The following is an 18,141-nucleotide window of genomic DNA, read 5'->3' as shown; positions in this document are numbered from 1 at the left end:
CAAATCAAATCAAATGTGTATTGTCACATACACATGGTTAGCAGATGTTAATGCGAGTGTAGCGAAATGCTTGTGCTTCTAGTTCCGACAATGCAGTAATAACCAACAAGTAATCTAGCTAACAATTCCATAACTACTACCTTATACACACAAGTGTAAAGGGATAAAGAATATGTACATAAAGATATGAATGAGTGATGGTACAGAGCGGCATAGGCAAGATACAGTAGATGGTATTGAGTGCAGTATATACATATGAGATGAGTATGTAAACAAAGTGGCATAGTTAAAGTGGCTAGTGATACATGTATTACATAAAGATGCAGTAGATGATATAGAGTACAGTATATACATATACATATGAGATGAATAATGTAGGGTATGTAAACATTATATTAGGTAGCATTGTTTAAAGTGGCTAGTGATATATTTGACATCATTTCCCATCAATTCCCATTATTAAAGTGGCTGGAGTTGAGTCAGTGTGTTGGCAGCAGCCACTCAATGTTAGTGGTGGCTGTTTAACAGTCTGATGGCCTTGAGATAGAAGCTGTTTTTCAGTCTCTCGGTCCCAGCTTTGATGCACTGTAATGACCTCGCCTTCTGGATGATAGCGGGGTGAACAGGCAGTGGCTCGTGTGGTTTGTTGTCCTTGATGATCTTTATGGCCTTCCTGTGACATCGGGTGGTGTAGGTTGTCATGGAGGGCAGGCAGTTTGCCCCCCGTGATGCGGTTGTGCAGACCTCACTACCCTCTGGAGAGCTTACGGTTGTGGGCGGAGCAGTTGCCGTACCAGGCGGTGATACAGCCCGCCAGGATGCTCTCGATTGTTGCATCTGTAGAAGTTTGTGAGTGCTTTTGGTGACAAGCCCGAATTTTCTTCAGCCTCCTGAGGTTGAAGAGGCGCTGCTGCGCCTTCTTCACGATGCTGTCTGTGTGGTGGACCAATTCAGTTTGTCTGTGATGTGTACGCCGAGGAACTTAAAACTTACTACCCTCTCCACTGCTGTTCCATCAATGTGGATAGGGGGGTGTTCCCTCTGCTGTTTCCTGAAGTTCCACAATCATCTCCTTAGTTTTGTTGACGTTGAGTGTGAGGTTATTTTCCTGACACCACACTCCGAGGGCCCTCACCTCCTCCCTGTAGGCCGTCTCGTCGTTGTTGGTAATCAAAGTCGTGTTGGTAATCAAGCCTACCACTGTTGTGTCGTCCGCAAACTTGATGATTGAGTTGAAGACACAGTGGGATATTGGTCATGTTGCGCTTCCTAGATGTCAAAAGTCTTTAGAACCTTGTTTGATGCTTCTACTGTGAGGTGAGGGCGAATGAGAGGGGAATGAGTCAGAGGTCTGGCAGAATGCCTTGAGCTCGTGACGCTCGTTCACATGAGGGCGAGCTCTGTTCCATCGCAATTCTACAGACAAAGGAATTCTCCGGTTGGAGCATTATTGAAGATTTATTTTAACAACAATCCTAAAGATTGATTCTATACATCGTTTGACATGTTTCTACGGACTGTAACGGGACTTTTTGACATTTCGTCTGCTCCTAGTAGACACGCTTCGTGAGATTGGATTTGTTTACAAAACTGCTATTTGGACATAAATGATGGACATTATCAAACAAAACAAACATTTATTGTGGAACTCGGATTCCTGGGAGTGCATTCTGATGAAGATCATCAAAGGTAAGTGAATATTTATAATGTTATTTCTGACTTCTGTTGACTGCACAATATGGCGGATATCTTTTTGGCTTGTTTGGGCTCTGAGCGCCGTATTCAGATTATTGTATAGTTTGCTTTTTCCGTAAAGGTTTTTTGAAATCTGACACAGCGGTTGCATTAAGCAGAAGTATATCTATAATGCTGTGCAGAACAATTTTATTTCATCAACATTTATTATGAGTATTTCTGTAAATTGATGTGGCTCTCTGCAAAATCACCGGATGTTTTTGGAACAACTGAACATAACGCTCCAACGTATACTGAGATTTCTTTTATATAAATATGAACTTTATCGAACAAACATATATGTATTGTGGTGACATGAAGTCCTATGAGTGTCATCTGATGAAGATCATCAAAGGTTAGTGATTAATTTGATCTCTATTTCTGATTTTTGTGACTCCTCTCTTTGGCTGGAAAAATGGACTGTTTTCTGTGACTTGGCTCTGACCTAACATAATCGTTTGTGGTGCTTTCACAGTAAAGCCTATTTAAAATCGGGCACTGTGGTGGGATTAACAAGAAGTGCATCTTTAAAATGGTGTGAAATACTTATGTATGTCTGAGGGAATTTTAATTATGAGATTTCTGTTCTTTTGAATTTGGCGCCCTGCACTTTCACTGGCTGTTGTCATATCGATCAGCCCTAAGAAGATTTATCTATCTCTATGAGGCAAGACAATTGTCATTCAGGATTAAAAGGTGACTGCACTTCCTGATTTGGCCTTAGCTGTGTTCGAATACTCGCACTAACTGTACTGTTTGTGACATGAATTGGTATTTAGTATGCTTATTGGTCATAGTATACCTGTATAAATATATCATAGAATACCTGTATACCTCTGGCCCTTCTTTGGACACATATCGATCAGCCCTACGAAGATTATCTATCTCTATGAGGCAAGACAATTGTCATTCAGGATTAAAAGGTGACTGCACTTCCTGATTTGGCCTTAGCTGTGTTCGAATACTCGCACTAACTGTACTGTTTGTGACATGAATTGAGTATTTAGTATGCTTATTGGTCATAGTATACCTGTATAAATATATCATAGAATACCTGTATACCTCTGGCCCTTCTTTGGACACTGTGTTAACTAACCTCCAGATGAGCTTCAATGCCATACAACTCTCCTTCCGTGGCCTCCAACTGCTCTTAAATGCAAGTAAAACTAAATGCATGCTCTTCCACCGATCGCTGCCCGCACCTGTCTGCCCGTCCAGCATCACTACTCTGGACGGTTCTGACTTAGAATATGTGGACTACAAATACCTAAGTTTCTGGTTAGACTGTAAACTCTCCTTCCAGACTCACATTAAGCATCTCCAATCCAAAAGCCCCATTTACTACCCACCACTGCAACGTATACGCTCTTGTTGGCTGGCCCTCGCTTCATACTCGTCGCCAAACCCACTGGCTCCAGGTCATCTACAAGTCTCTGCTAGGTAAAGCCCCGCCTTATCTCAGCTCACTGGTCACCATAGCAGCACCCACTCATAGCACGCGCTCCAACAGGTATATCTCACTGGTCACCCCCAAAGCCAATTTTTCCTTTGGCCGCCTTTACTTCCAGTTCTCTGCTGCCAATGACTGGAACGAACTGCAAAAATCACTGAAGCTGGAGACTCAGATCTCCCTCACTAAGCTTTAAGCACCAGCTGTCAGAGCAGCTCACAGATCACTGCACCTGTACATAGCCACCTTTAAATAGCCCATCCAACTACCTCATCCCCTTGCAGTATTTATTTATTTATCTTGCTCCTTTGCACCCCAGTATCTCTACTTGCACATTCATCTTCTGCACATCTACCATTCCAGTGTTTAATTGCTATGTTGTAATGACTTCGCCACCATGGCCTATTTATTGCCTTACCTCCCTTATCCTTTCCTTATTTGCACACACTGTATATAGACTTTTTCTACTGTATTATTGACTGTATGTTTGTTTATTCCATCTGTAACTCTGTTGTTGTATGTGTCGAACTGCTTTGCTTTATCTTGGTCAGGTTGCAGTTGTAAATGAGAGCTTGTTCTCAACTAGCCTAACTGGTTAAATGAAGGTGAAATAAAAAAATACTATGGATATATTTAGTATGCCAAATGTTCCAGGATATCGTACTAAATTCGCCAAAATATGAGGAATACACGAAGAGGACACTATTTCGGTACTTTAGGGCCAATAATGCAATTCTTCAGGAAATGGGCGTGGCTTCACATCGTTTCCAGATTTGTTGAAAATGGCGGAAAATATGCAGTCGATGTACAACGAGAGCGGATATAAATTCATTGCTTTAACTAATTATGACAAATATTAAGAAAATGTTGAGCAATGTAATAAAGTAATTACTTTTTAAATAAGTTAACTTACACGTTATATTGGCTGACAATTTGTTAGCTACACTGGTCTTACGAACCACATAGCGTATCAGTACAGCAGTATGTACCGGTATGTTGTTAGCTAGATACCTAATGTTAGTTGGCTACTTATAGATCAAACTTGACAGTATAATAACTATAGGCTATCTAACTAACTACCCATGTTTGACGTGATTATTCCCGTCATTCTGAGCTTAGCTAAATGGTATAGTCATTGTGCGTTCTCAATGGACATTCGGGTGCTTTCGTAAATTCGCTCTAGCTGCCTACTCTGCTCTGAATTTACAAACAGACAATCTGACAACGCTCTGAATTCATGAGCGCATTCTGGAACTCCTGATTGAAATTAAGAACACACCTGAAGTCGTATAATGTCTAACCAGTAATTTGTTATGCTAGATAGCTAGCAAGAGGTTGCATAGCAACAGCATCAACTTCCGGTAGACAGGTGAAAGCTAGTCCGCGCAATCCAACACAAGGGTTCTCTTGTGTCATGCGTGGAGCAACTCCCTTTTATTTATCACCCTAATAACGTTGTGTCTTTTTATTGGACTAAATGCAGTTTGTTAGTGCTTCCCTGCCCTGCCCTGATCAAATCAAATAATAATAATTAAAGTACTTCCCCCTATTCCCCGTTGACCGTTTGTCCCTGCTTCTGCAGGTTTTCGCTCTCAAAAGTACACCTTTTTAATAGAAATATAACACGATTAGATGTTCTATGTCCACGACAACATTTAAAACCCCTAGCAGGAAACCACTTTTGAGGTCTGGGAAAAAACGGAAGACATGTCGATTTTGGGGTGTAGTTACTCTTTTTTAGGCAAGTGTGCGCCAGGAAGAGACCTTTGTTTGGTTAAGCGGTGTTGCTGTAGCGCTCATGTGATTGCAGAGTTTGCAAAACAAATGGCCACTGGATTGATGCAATAATCATGATATAATTCTGCCAGGCTGGCATAGGCTACTTTGCAGTTAACATTTGATTGAGAAGGTTTTTGTGGGAAGCCTTTCCTTCTCTACCACAAGAAGGTTATCATTAGCCTCATCTCTAACGGCTACACAAAGTGTAGACATGCGCGAGCTTCGCACGCATGCGCACGCAAACTGTGCAGTCCTGTGCAGTTTCTGAAAGTTGCATGGAAATACCAATCACTGATGCATTTTGTTCATGTCTTATGTTTCACTTGGGCAAATGAATAGATTTTCTAACAAGTTGAAGGGATTGAGTTGATTTCCTCCTTAGTTCAAAGCATTTTTGAATATTGTTGAATTTCGGTTTAATGTCTGTATTTCGTGATTCCGTGAGGGCGCGCTGTATTTTATAGCTCTCACACACACACACACACACACACCCCCCCACACCACACACACACACACACACACACACACACACACACACACACACACACACACACACACACACACACACACACACACACACACACACACACACACACACACAGCAAGGATGGAAGCCGGAAGTGGTTAAATTAACCCAAAAGTTATTTTGATGGACATAACCTGCAAATGTGAAAATGACTGCATTCAACCCTGTGTAGATCAGTCAATTCTAAACATAAAGACTTAAAACTCATGATTCCGTAAGAGCCTACCCCAATGAGGATATGTGTTCACGTTTAGCTTCCTGTGCCAACCGGAAGTGCCTTAAAATGGTGTCATAGGTGCTGTTTCGAAGGGTTAAAAAGGTAAGATCTTTTTCAAACTTCATATGTGTGATTAAACAACCCTCATGAACTGTAAATCAGTAATTTTTCCCAACAGATGTCAAAGAAACAAGGGCCACGGTTGATTCGTCTGTGAAGATGACTTTATTGAATGGCTTGCCAGCCATACTCCATGCCTGGGCCTGCAGGACGCAAAGTTCTTTGTTTGTCAGACGAATCACTGGGTCGAAACTACAGAAGAAGTGAACACACATGGTTAATGTTCTGATAATTTACTTTGGAAATACTTATCACTGATTTACAGAAATATTGGATCAAAGTTGTCTAACTAAGGCAAACAATTTAGAATCATCCAATCCTGTAGCCTACTCCCGACCGTCACGTTGTACAGCGCCATATTTTCCATTCCATCCTAACGGAAACTCTGAATAGAAAGACCATAATATTAATCAAATTATTAAAGGGAAATTTCTTAAAAGCAATCCCAAATACTATGTTGTTACAAAAAAATAAAAAATTCTCTGGTAATGCCAATACGGAATTCTATCAAATTCTGGTGGTCAAACTAGCGGTAACAGAAAAAATGGCTGAGAATTAAATGACGTGCCACAGAATTCTGCGGTAGCACGAAAGGTGTGCCACAACTTTTAAAGGAGTTGCAACTGAATGTAAGAATGCTGTTTATTGACTCTAGCTCAACATTCAACACCATAGTACCCTCCAAGCTCATCATTAAGCTTGAGGCTCTGAACCCAGCACGGTGCTTACACGGGCGGCGTAGTTGCCGCACCAGGCGGGCCACCCCCGGGTGGGGGTTGATAGCATCATGTCGGGCTGTATCACCGCCTGGTACGGCAACTACGCCTCCCGCAACAACTCTCCAGACGGTGGTGCGGTCTGCCCAACGCCTTACCGAGGGCAAACTACCTCCCTCCAGGACACCTACAGCACCCAATGTCACAGGAAGGCAAAAAAGATCAAGGACAACCACCCGAGCCACTGCCTGTTCACCCCGCTATCATCCAAAAGGCAAGGTCAGTACAGGAGCATCAAAGCTGGGACAGAGAGACTGAAAACAGCTTCTCTCACTCAAGGCCATCAGACTGTTGAACAGCCATCACGAGCATGGAGGCTGATGCCTACAGGCATATTATAGGAATCATTGGCCACCAGAATTGAAAACCAGTCACTTTTTTTTCATTTACTCATCTCATATGTACAGTTTTCGCTAAAAGTTGAGAATTACACAAATATTAATTTTCACCAAGTCTCATGCCTCAGTTTGTATGATGGCAATTTGCATATACTCCCAGAATGTTATGAAGAGTGATCAGTTGAATTGCAAAGTCAAGCAAGCACCAGGACCGTCTCCTAAAGTTGATTCAGCTGCGAGATCGGGGCACCACCAGTACAAAGCTTGCTCAGGAATGGCAGCAGGCAGGTGGGAGTGCATCTGCACACACAGTGCAGCAAAGACTTTGATGGCCTGGTGTCAGAAGGGCAGCAAAGAAGCCACTTTTCTTCAGGACAATCAGGGATAGACATATTCTGCAAAAGGTACAGGGATTAGACTGCTGAAAAGTCATTATCTCTGATGAATCCCCTTTCCGATTGTTTGGGGCATCCGGAATAGAGCTTGTGCGGAGAAGACAAGGTGAGCACTACCATCAGTCCTGTGTCATGCCAACAGTAAAGCATCCTGAGACAATTCATGTGTGGGGTTGCTTCTCAGCCATGGTAGTGGGCTCACTCGCAATTTTGCTTAACACAGCCATGAATAAAGAATGGTACAAACACATCCTCAGAGACCAACTTCTCCCAACCTTCCAGGAACAGTTGTGACAAATGCTTTTACCAGCATGATGGAGCACCTTGCCATAAGGCATAAGTGATAACTAAGTGGCTCGGGGAACAAAACACTGATATTTTGGGTCCATGGCCAGGACACTCCCCAGACCTTAATCCCATTGAGAACTTGTGGTCAATCCTCAAGAGGCAGGTGGACAAACAAAAACCACACAAATTCTGACAAACTCCAAGCATTGGTAAGGCAAGAATGGCCTGCCATCAGTGGCCCAGAAGTTAATGGACAGCATGTCAGGGCAGATTTCAGAGGTCTTGAAAACAGGTCAACACTGCAAATAGACTCTCTACATCAACTTGATGTAAGTGTCAATGAAAGCTTTTGACACTTATGAAATGCTTGTAATTATACTTCAGAATTCCGTAGTGACATCTGACAAAAATATCTGAAGACACTGATGCAGCAAACTTTATCTAAATTAATATTTGGGTCCATCAAATATTTTGGCCACGAGTGTATATTCTGTATCCTAGTCTGTTCTGACGGCGGTCTTCAATATGTATATAGTTAATTCATGCGTACTGAGTGTGTGTACACACGTTGTGGATTTGTTCAATATTACTGCGCTGTCGGAGCTAGAAGCACAAGCATTTCACTACACCCGCAATATCCTCGGCTAAGCACATTTGTGACCAATAGTTTATTTGAAATTACATTGATAGTGATTACAGGGCAATAAAGAGCTGAGTACCAGGCAGTTAGCAAGTGTAGTAGGCTACTAATAACCATCAGCAGCATCATAGCTTGGAGAGCCTAATTACCATTTGACTGCCTTTATGAACACCCGTGTGGAGGTAATACAGTAAAATCCCTTCCTCCAGTTCACAGAAATGGACAGTTCAGATACATTGTTCAACATGTAAAACCAACAAAGTAAATACATTTCTTCATTATGTGTATGGCGAGAGGCATCTCCCTCAGTACAGTAAAGACAACTGTCAAAGTATTTGCAAAGTCTTCTCAACGTCTTCATTCCAACATCTTTCATCTGCGAGGACCACTACAATGAGACAAACACAAATATTAACATTCAGAACCAACTGTAAAGATCAAACATGTAGTGAATGAGTGTGTACCTGCATGGACATTTGATTGGAGCAGTGCCTGGAGGAGTCTCAGTGCCCGGAATCTTCTGTCCAGTACTGGTCACACACCAACAGTAACCTACCAGAAATAGACATGTTGCATAAACAATACACATATTACCCCATCACATCGAATTGTCACACTCAACTGAATTGGAGCATTGTGTGTGTGTATGTGCCACCGTGTTAACCTGTAGAGCCCGAACATTGCTTAGGGGTGTATTGTCCAGCGGCGTCACACGTTGGGATGTAAGCTCCAATTGGGCCATTTATCGCAGCATCTCTAGCACGCTCACAGGGGGTCTTGGGTTGTATCGTAGCATCTGGACACAGGTAACATGGATTGTAATGTGGACATAACATCTCAGGACAATATATGGACAGAATATACATGACTGGACATCCAAGAGCCCAGAATCTTGGGTTGCGTCCCATATTGGAACCTACTCCACCTGGTCAGAAGTAGTTTATACGGAATAGGGTTCCATTTCAGATGTAACCTAGGTACTTGCTAGCTAAATATTGAAATTCTCCTACTTGTTTAAAAGCCCTGTGCAGTCAATTCAGATTCTGTCTTTTATAACAGCTGATGAAACTAAGACTGAAAGTGGGGGTATCAGTGTTCTTTCCTGATAGTTGGTAAACAATCCAATCATACATCCAGTTGAATGATCAAACCATTCAGGCCAGCATCTAGACACAAATAGACATCTCTGGAACTAGAGGAGTGGCAGGTAGCCTAGAAGTTAGAGTTGGGCCAGTAACTGAATGGTTGCTAGTTTTTATCCCTGAGATGACAAGTTGAAATATCTGTCTGTGCCCTTGAGCAAGACGATCTTCTCTCAAATGTCACTAATGGCTGGCCTCCGAGGGTGTCCATGGGACAACTGGTTATGAAACAAAACATTAATACGTACATGTGTTTGTGGAGGACAGATCAACACCCACTAATGTTTATTAAAATGTTGGTGAGTAAGTGTGAGGTACATCACCCTTACCTCCCAGAGCAAAAGCCATGCTAAAAAAGAAGAATGATGGTTAATGTCGCCATGGTGATAGTCTCCTGAGAGAGAACGAGAGTGAGATTAGCTGAGCATTTTAAAACATTTGGAATGGCTGTGGGTACTAGAGGAGAGGTTAAGGAAACCCTGTGTTAAGTACAAAACTTAAGCAACAATTGCTAAACCCAGTCCTGAGGACCTCAAGAACCGAGTATTGGCAACACGGCGCTACGATTCTTCCGCCAAAATTCAGTTATAATCTAATCTATTGTATGTGGTTGAAGAGCATGGCACACAGGAAAATCTATCCTTCCCAAATGGCTCCTCATTCCTGTTGTAGTGAACCAGCTTTGACAAAGGCCCACAGTGCACTAGATAGGGAAGGGGAAGCATCCTAGAGCGAGTCATAGATTACCTCTTTACTGCAAAGGTAACTATTAGTCTATGCTCTTAAATTCAGGGGGTCACTCCACAAAATGGCACCCTATATAGTGCACTACATTTGACCAGGGTCACATAAAATTAAGTTGCCATTTGAGATGCAGATAGTCTATTAGATAATGACACAATCTCACCTTCTGCACTCTTCCAAGGGATTCACTGGGTGTCTCTGTGAGTTATGGCCTACTTCTTCCACCTCTCCTTTTAAAGGACCTTTCACAGGTGTGACTAGTTGCCTCATTAACCCAACGAGAGTTGCCGATGTCGGCCATTAGCCAATGGTGTAAAGTACTAAAGTAAAAATATTTGAAAGTACTACTAAAGTAGTTTTTGGGGGGTATCTTTACTTTACTATTTATATGTTTGACAACTTTCACTGAACTACATTCCCAAAGATTATATTGTACTTTTTACTCCACACATTTCCCCTGACACCCAAAAGTACTCGTTACATGTTGAATGTTTAGCAGGACAGAAAAATGTTCCAATTCACGCACTTATCAAGAGAACGTCCTTGGTCAACCCTACTGCCTTTAATCTGGCAGACTCACTAAACACAGATTCTTCCTTTGCAAATTATGTCTGAGAGTTGCTGTGGCACTGGCTATCTGTAATCATATCAACAACAACAACAAAAACACGAAAATGGTGCCGTCTGTTTTTTTTATATAAGGAATTTGAAATTATATATGATTTTAACACCCGCCCGCTTATCACCATTCAACTGACGACCGAAGTCAGCCTGCAGGCACCCGGCCCACCACAAGGGTTCATCCAACAATCTGTGCTGCAATTTCTTCCACTTTTTGAATGACACAAAGATGCTTTTCTAAATGGTGAAAATGCAACAGCTGTTAATCAGACTCACTTTGACTTTATAGAGTGCACCAAGGGATAATTTCTCCCTTACGACCACACCGGTCTGAGTACGCCTGATCTCGTCTGATCTCGGAAGCTAAGCAGGGTCGGGCCTGGTTAGTACTTGGATGGGAGACCGCCTGGGAATACCAGGTGCTGTAAGCTTTTTGTCAACTCTTTGTCCGTTTTTTCCCACAAGGCTGAAATATGTGCCCTCGCTTTGAAATAAGTAAGCAAGGTTAGTTTGTATTTCATCCAACAATCTGTGCTACAAATTATGGCTACAGTATATGCAATTTCTTCCACTTTTTGAGTGACACAAAGATGCTTATCTAAATGGTGAAAATGCAACAGCTGTTAATCAGACTCACTTTGACTTTATATAGTGCACCAATAGAGAGTTTCTCGCTTATGACCACACCGGCCTGAGTACGCCTGATCTCGGAAGCTAATCAGTGTCGGGCCTGGTTAGTACTTGGATGGGAGACCGCCTAGGAATACCAGGTGCTGTAAGCTTTTTGTCACTGCCTTGTGGAATTTCAACTCTTTGTCCGTTTTTTCCCACAAGGCTGAAATATGTGCCCTTGCTTTGAAATAAGTAAGCAAGGTTAGTTTGTATGTCATCCAACAATCTGTGCTACAAATTATGGCTACAGTATATGCAATTTCTTCCACTTTTTCAGTGACACAAAGATGCTTATCTAAATGGTGAAAATGCAACAGCTGTTAATCAGACTCACTTTGACTTTATATAGTGCACCAAGAGATAATTTCTCGCTTACGACCACACCGGCCTGAGTACGCCTGATCTCATCTGATCTCGGAATCTACAAACACCCTAGAATAAGTAAAACACACATATCCCCCATGTCACACCCTGACCTAACCAAAATAATAAAGAAAACAAAGAATACTAAGGTCAGGACATTATACTTTACAGCGAAAGCAATCCAAGCGTTTGTGTAAGTTTATCGATCGCTCGACAAAACATTAAGTACACTTAGCATCAAGTAGCTCGGTTATTTTTATATCCAAAATAACTCTGTTTGTTTGGCGCGTTATGTTCAGAAATTCACAGGAAAGAGCGGTCACGACAACGTGGACAAATTCCAAATAGTTTCCATAATGTCCACAGAAACATGTCAAACGTTTTTTATAATCAATCCTCAGGTTTTAAAAAATATATATAATCGATAATATATCAACCGCAAATGTCTTTCACAGTAGGAGAGGGAAAAGCAATAGCTGTCCAAACTCTGTTGCGCAAGCAAAACTCATGTGACCACTTGCCGCAATGTTATCTTTCTGGCTCATTTTTCAAAATAAAAGCCTGAAACTATGTCTGAAGACTTGACACCCTGAGGAAGCGATAGGAAAAGGAATCTGCTTGATATCCCTTTAAATGGTGCAAAGGGAGGCTATGGAATATGGAGTTTAAAATAGAAGCCACTTCCTGTTTTGATTTTCCTCAGGGTTTCGCCTGCAATATCAGTTCTGTTATACTCACAGACAAATACCCCACTCTTCCACCAAGGCACCTGCAAGTACTCAGACATTTCTGTGGGGAATGGCCCTAGCTCTCACCCTCCAATACAACAGGTCCCAGATGTGCTCAATGGGATTGAGATCCGAGCTCTTCACTGACCATGGCAGAACACTGATATCCCTGTCTTGCAGGAAATCATGCACAGAACGAGCAGTATGGCAGGTGTCATTGTCATGCTGGAGGGTCATGTCAGGATGAGCCTGCAGGCAGGGTACCACATGAGGGAGGAGGATGTCTTCCCTGTAATACACAGCGTTGAGACTGCCTGCAATGACAACAAGCTTAGTCTGATGATGCTGTGACACACTGCGCCAGACCATGACTCCACCTCCAAATCGATCTCGCTCCAGAGTACAGGCCTCGGTGTAATGCTCATTCCTTCAACGATAAACGTAAATCCGACCATCACCCCTGGTGAGACAACACCGCGACTCGTCAGTGAAGAGCACTTTTTGGCAGTCCTGTCTGGTCCAATTTTGGCAGTCCTGTCTGGTACAATTTTCTGAAAGTTTGGGGTTTTATGTTTGAAAAATATCCCAGATATTCAAGTTGTGTCTCTTTAACATGAAACAAATCTCTTGTCTGCTTTCTGCTTTAGGAGGTCACTGGCAATTGGCAGTTGATTCCGATTAGGTTCAGCCCACAGTACTGTGGGCCTGTTGTGATCCCCCCCCCCCCCCCCCCCCCACACACACACACAGTCACATCACTGTTACAATGTTTACTGTTTCCAACATGAATGTATTGTAATGTGCAGAACAATGCCGGTCCGGTGGTTAAAGCTTGGAGAACTTTCCAGTTCATCAGCCCCATCATCACCTACATGCGTGGGGGATCCCAGGTATGTGTCTTTGTAACAACCTAATCATAATCTATATTGTCAGTCATTTGATCTTGATGGAAATGTGTCACAGCAATTGCCGAAGTGGTTTTGTTGATGTTGTCTTGTTGTTTATCTCAACAGCAGGTGGTGGTGAGGATGCACCACGTGAGTAGGGTGAGAGGCCTGGAGACTCAACTGGTGTGGGCCATCTCCAAGGAGACAGCCAGGCTTAGTCCAGAGGGAATCCCCTACTGTGCCACCAAAGTGCAGTCCATCACTTGGATCCAGGTAAGACATAAATACTACTGTAATAGTATTAGATTAGGCTTTTCTTCACTTATTCCATTTGGCCTTAATATGTATTCTCTCTTTGTCAGCGTGTGGCTGGCAGGGTGACCCACTATGCGTCTCACCTCCGCCACGAGATGTCTGTGGACGTGACGCTTGGCTGCTACCAGGTAAATAAACGATTTCCTATGTATATAGACTAGACATTACTGGGCATTTTGGCATTCGATTTGGTGTGTTTTCTAATAACGTGTGTGTGTGTGTGGTAAACAGGTGTGTGTGTTTTGAGCAGCAGACTGATGTCTCAGTGGTGTACGCCACTCTCCACATGGGGCTGGACGGGCTTCTCTCCTCTTCAGCGTGGTCGGAGGCTGCCTCCTTCTCTACTCCCACCACTCAGCAGTTCACTGACCCAGAGCCTGAGGGCCACAACTGCTATGAGGTCAGACGTTACACACACATACTATTGACTAGGAGCATTAAGATCCTTCCATTGACCGATTATTTGTTATGTCATTGCACTGGTCACTGATTTTGAATGCTTGTTTTGTTGTAGTAGGGCTGGGAGGAGGACCTGCTGCCTGAGGAGAGGGAGGTTCCTCTGCTAAAGTGAGTTCCTCTAAATGTCTGTGTAGTCTGAGCTTGTCAAATGCTGAAGGATAGTGGTCATAATGCTGTTATCCCCAATTGACTCTAATGGTTGACATGCTTCATTCCCTCCCTTTCACAGCCTCTTCCTTACCACCAAGAGAGTGGAGGACATCGTCCTGAGGCTCGTCTCCCTGCGCCAGGCCTTCACTGTGAGTGGACCCACTGTTATTTTTGTCTCTGTGACTTCTTGTTCTACAAGAGGAAGATGTCTCATCCTAACTCTTCCCTCTTCCCTAGACCCTGCTTGGTTCCACCCTGAGCAGGAACCATCTGTTTGTGGCGGGAAAGGTCCTCCTGGGCCTTGTTCAGGCCAACCACATGGTAACTCACTAACTCATTCTCTTTCAAGGGAAAGAGAGCGTCCCTGAGGGGAAATGTGTTCTGTTCACTAAGATGCTCTTTTCTTTGTCATAGGACGAGGCCAAATTCATCCGTACCTATAACGACTTTGTGGACTACCTGAGTGACCCCTCCAAGCGGAATGACATTGAGACTGTGTATAAAACAAGTTTAACTACAAGATGAAAAACCAGACCACTTTTTTTGTTAGTTAACCTAAACGAATCACGACCCTCTATAGAATAACAACAGTGACAACAGTTGACTGCTATTTAAGTAATAATTTGACTGTCAAATCCATGTATTGGTGTGTGGCCATTGACTTTTATGGAGAGGCCGCCCCACATTTTCTGTGCCATTTCCTGGGCATTTCATTAACTCCACGTTCTAAGTTCTGCGCATCCCAGCGCTTGGAAAATCAATGGTACAAGACCTAAGATATTGATCTTTTAGGAGGTGCGTAATGGGCTGCAGGGAAGTCAGGTGTAGGAGAGCAGAACTGGGTTAAAACCGGAGCAGTTTAATGAGGAGAAAACCAACAGCACCCAGAACAACAAAATATGGGTTGAAATAACCCATCGCAAACCAGTCTGAAGTGCACATACACTTTACAACAAACAATTCCACACACAGACATGGGGGGAACAGAGGGTTATATACACGTCAAGCAATGAGGAAATGTAAACCAGGTGTGTGGGAAAACAAGACAAAACAAATGGAAAATGAAAGGTGGATCGGCGATTGCTAGAAGACCGGTGAAGTCTACCGCCGAACGATGCCTGAACAAGGAGAGGAACTGACTTCCGGGGAAGTCGTGACAGTACCCCCCCCCCCCCCCCCCCCCCCTTGACGTGGGGCTCCAGCAGCGCACCGACACCGACCTCGGGGACCACCCAGAGGGCGAGGTGCAGGGCGATCCGAACGGAGACGGTGGAAATCCCGCAGAATTGAATTGTCCAACACGTCCTCCACCAGAACCCAGCATGCCTCCTATGGACCGTGCCCCTCCCACTCCACAAGTTACTGAAGGCCCCTCGCCCGATGCCTCGAATCCTCGATGTCCAGAGGGGGCAGAGGAACCTCCCGCACCTCAGACTCCTGGAGCGGACCAGCCACCACCAGCCTGAAGTGACACACATGATTGAGGGGTTAATACGGTAATCGGGTGGGAGCTGTAACCTGTAACACACCTCGTTCAGTCTCCTCAGGACATTAAACGACCCCACAAACCGCGGACCCAACTTTCGGCAGGGCAGGCTGAGGGGCAGGTTTCGGGTCGAGAGCCAGACCCGGTCTAGTAATGAGGGAATGTAAACCAGGTGTGTGGGAAAACAAGGTGTGTGGGAAAATTAAAGGTGGATCGGCGATGGCTAGAAGATCGGTGATGTCGACCGCCGAAAGCAGTGGAAGTCGTGACAGATCTGTTCAAAACAATCAATCTTGTCATTGTGATGTCTATAAACGTTTAGACTAACATCACCAATCTGAGGTTAACATTTTGTGTAATTCCACTTAGATTTATAGGGTGAAAATGCAAGCTTGTGTAAGGTAGTAACACACACTGTCCGCATTAGGGAAATTTGCGCAATATACAATTTACTATGGCAAAGAAATTCAACATGTCAATTTAAGATGATTGTATTTGTTGCCTACTCACAAAGTATTACCAAAAGTACAGTGTAGGATCGGAGGTACTGGGGGATGGAATGGACGGACCCTGATCCGGACGTCCGGTGGTGGCCAACAGGTTATCCAGCTGGTCGAGGGTAAGGGTGGTGTCCCTGCAGGCCAGCTCCCGACGAATGTCCCCACATAGACTACACCGGTAATGGTTGATCAGGGCCCTCTCATTCCATCCCACGCTGGCAGCCAGGGTCCTGAAGTCCAGGTGACGGAGGGGTGGACAGTGGTGTGGGTTGTGGTGTTGGTTGGGGTGAAGTTGATGGAGGTGTGGGAAAACCCCCTCTCTCCCATCGTTTCATGGTGAGCAGCACGCAATCCATGGCTGTGCCAAGATGTTGGAGCATAGTCGCGTGCTGCTGGACGCGTTCCTCTACTGGTACAGGAGGACTGGGTGCACCTGCTGATTCCATATTTTTGGTGCGTGATTCTGTCAAGTGTCCGTGTGCAGAGGTGAGCACGGAGTCAGGCGCAGGACACAGAACTGAGTAAAATAACGTAGTTTACTCGAAAAATAAACAATCATAAATTCCACGCAGGGAAAAACACACAATGACACAGAAGACTAACACTCAACAAGGAACAATCACGCACAAAACATCATGGGAACCAGAGGGTTAAATAGGGAAATAATTATAACGTAATGGGAACCAGGTGTGTACAATCAAGACAAAACAAATGGAAAAAGAAGCATAGATCGGTGGTAGATAGAAAGCCGGTGACAATGACCGCCGAACGCCGCCGGAACAAGGAGAGGCACCAACTTCGGCGGAAGTCGTGACACAACTAAACACCCTGGATTCTTTACACAAACAGTGAAAGGCAACAATCGCAAATTTGGACTCATCAAACCAAAGTACAGATTTCCACCAGTCTAAGGTCCATTGCTCTTGTTTCTTGGCCCAAGCAAGTCTCTTCTTATTTTTGGTGTCCGTCCTTTAGTTGTGGTTTCAATGGAGCAATTCGACTATGAAGGCCTGATTCACACATTCTCCTCTGAACAGTGCATGTTGAGTTGTGTGTTTCTTGAACTCTGTGAAGCATTTATTTGGGCTCCAATCTGAGGTGCAGTTAACTCTACTAAACGTATCCTCTGGAGCAGAGGTTACTCTGGGGTCTTCCTCGTGAGAGCCAGATTCATCATAACGCTTCATGGTTTTTGCGACTGCACTAGAAGAATCTTTCAAAGTTCTTGAAATGTTCCTTATTGACTGACCTTCATGTCTTAAGTAACGATGGACGGTTGTTTCTCTTTGCTTATTTGAGACTTGGTCTTTTACCAAATAGGGATATCTTCTGTAAACCATCCCTTCCTTGTCTCAACACAACCTATTGGCTCAAACGCTTTAAGAAGGAAAGAAATTCCACAAATGAACTTTTAAGAAGGTACACCTGTTAATTGAAATGCATTCCAGGTGACTAGCTCATGAACAGGTTTGAGAGAATGCCAAGAGTGTGCAAAGTGGTCAAGGAGAAGGATGGCTACTTTTTTGCTTACTACATGATTCCAATTGTGCTATTTCATAGTTTTGATGTCTTCACTATTATTCTAAAATGTAAAAAAATGTAAAAAGAAAGAAAAACCCTTAAATGAGTAGGTGTGTCCAGACGTTTCTGATTTAAACAAAGCAATCTGATCATACTCCAGTAAAATACACGCTACAGGGAATGCAAAAAAAATGGCTTCCGCAAAGCACATATACATTGTCCAATCAACATCCACACATTGATTTCATTCTTCGGGTCTTTATTCAAACACAAACACATTTGGAATAAAA

At 43.5% G+C, this 18,141-nt stretch overlaps 1 protein-coding gene and 1 pseudogene across 1 annotated transcript; one reads left to right on the top strand and one right to left on the bottom strand.

The window, feature by feature from the left end:
* Positions 1-7,791: 7,791 nt before the first annotated feature.
* LOC116361917 (equistatin-like) lies at positions 7,792-10,416 on the bottom strand. Its single transcript, XM_031816316.1, has 5 exons — positions 10,313-10,416; positions 9,735-9,799; positions 8,928-9,059; positions 8,728-8,815; positions 7,792-8,651 (listed from the first exon to the last, which is right to left on the bottom strand). Exons 2-5 carry the CDS (start codon positions 9,751-9,753, stop codon positions 8,636-8,638), a joined length of 255 nt encoding a protein of 84 aa, XP_031672176.1. The 5' UTR covers positions 9,754-9,799; positions 10,313-10,416; the 3' UTR covers positions 7,792-8,635.
* A 666-nt stretch (positions 10,417-11,082) lies between these two features.
* On the top strand, positions 11,083-11,201 carry LOC116361918 (uncharacterized; annotated as a pseudogene).
* Positions 11,202-18,141: the final 6,940 nt, after the last annotated feature.

The sequence above is a fragment of the Oncorhynchus kisutch genome, unplaced genomic scaffold, assembly GCF_002021735.2.
Source record: "Oncorhynchus kisutch isolate 150728-3 unplaced genomic scaffold, Okis_V2 scaffold778, whole genome shotgun sequence".
Taxonomy (NCBI): Eukaryota; Metazoa; Chordata; class Actinopteri; order Salmoniformes; family Salmonidae; genus Oncorhynchus; species Oncorhynchus kisutch.
This window is presented reverse-complemented; position numbering and strand designations above follow the sequence as displayed.

Excerpts from the sequence above, each read along its gene's own strand:
- LOC116361917 (XM_031816316.1), bottom strand. Across the intron at positions 8,816-8,927 it reads GCAATGTTCGGGCTCTACAG|GTTACTGTTGGTGTGTGACC; the intron begins GTTAACACGGTG and ends TATTTCTGGTAG.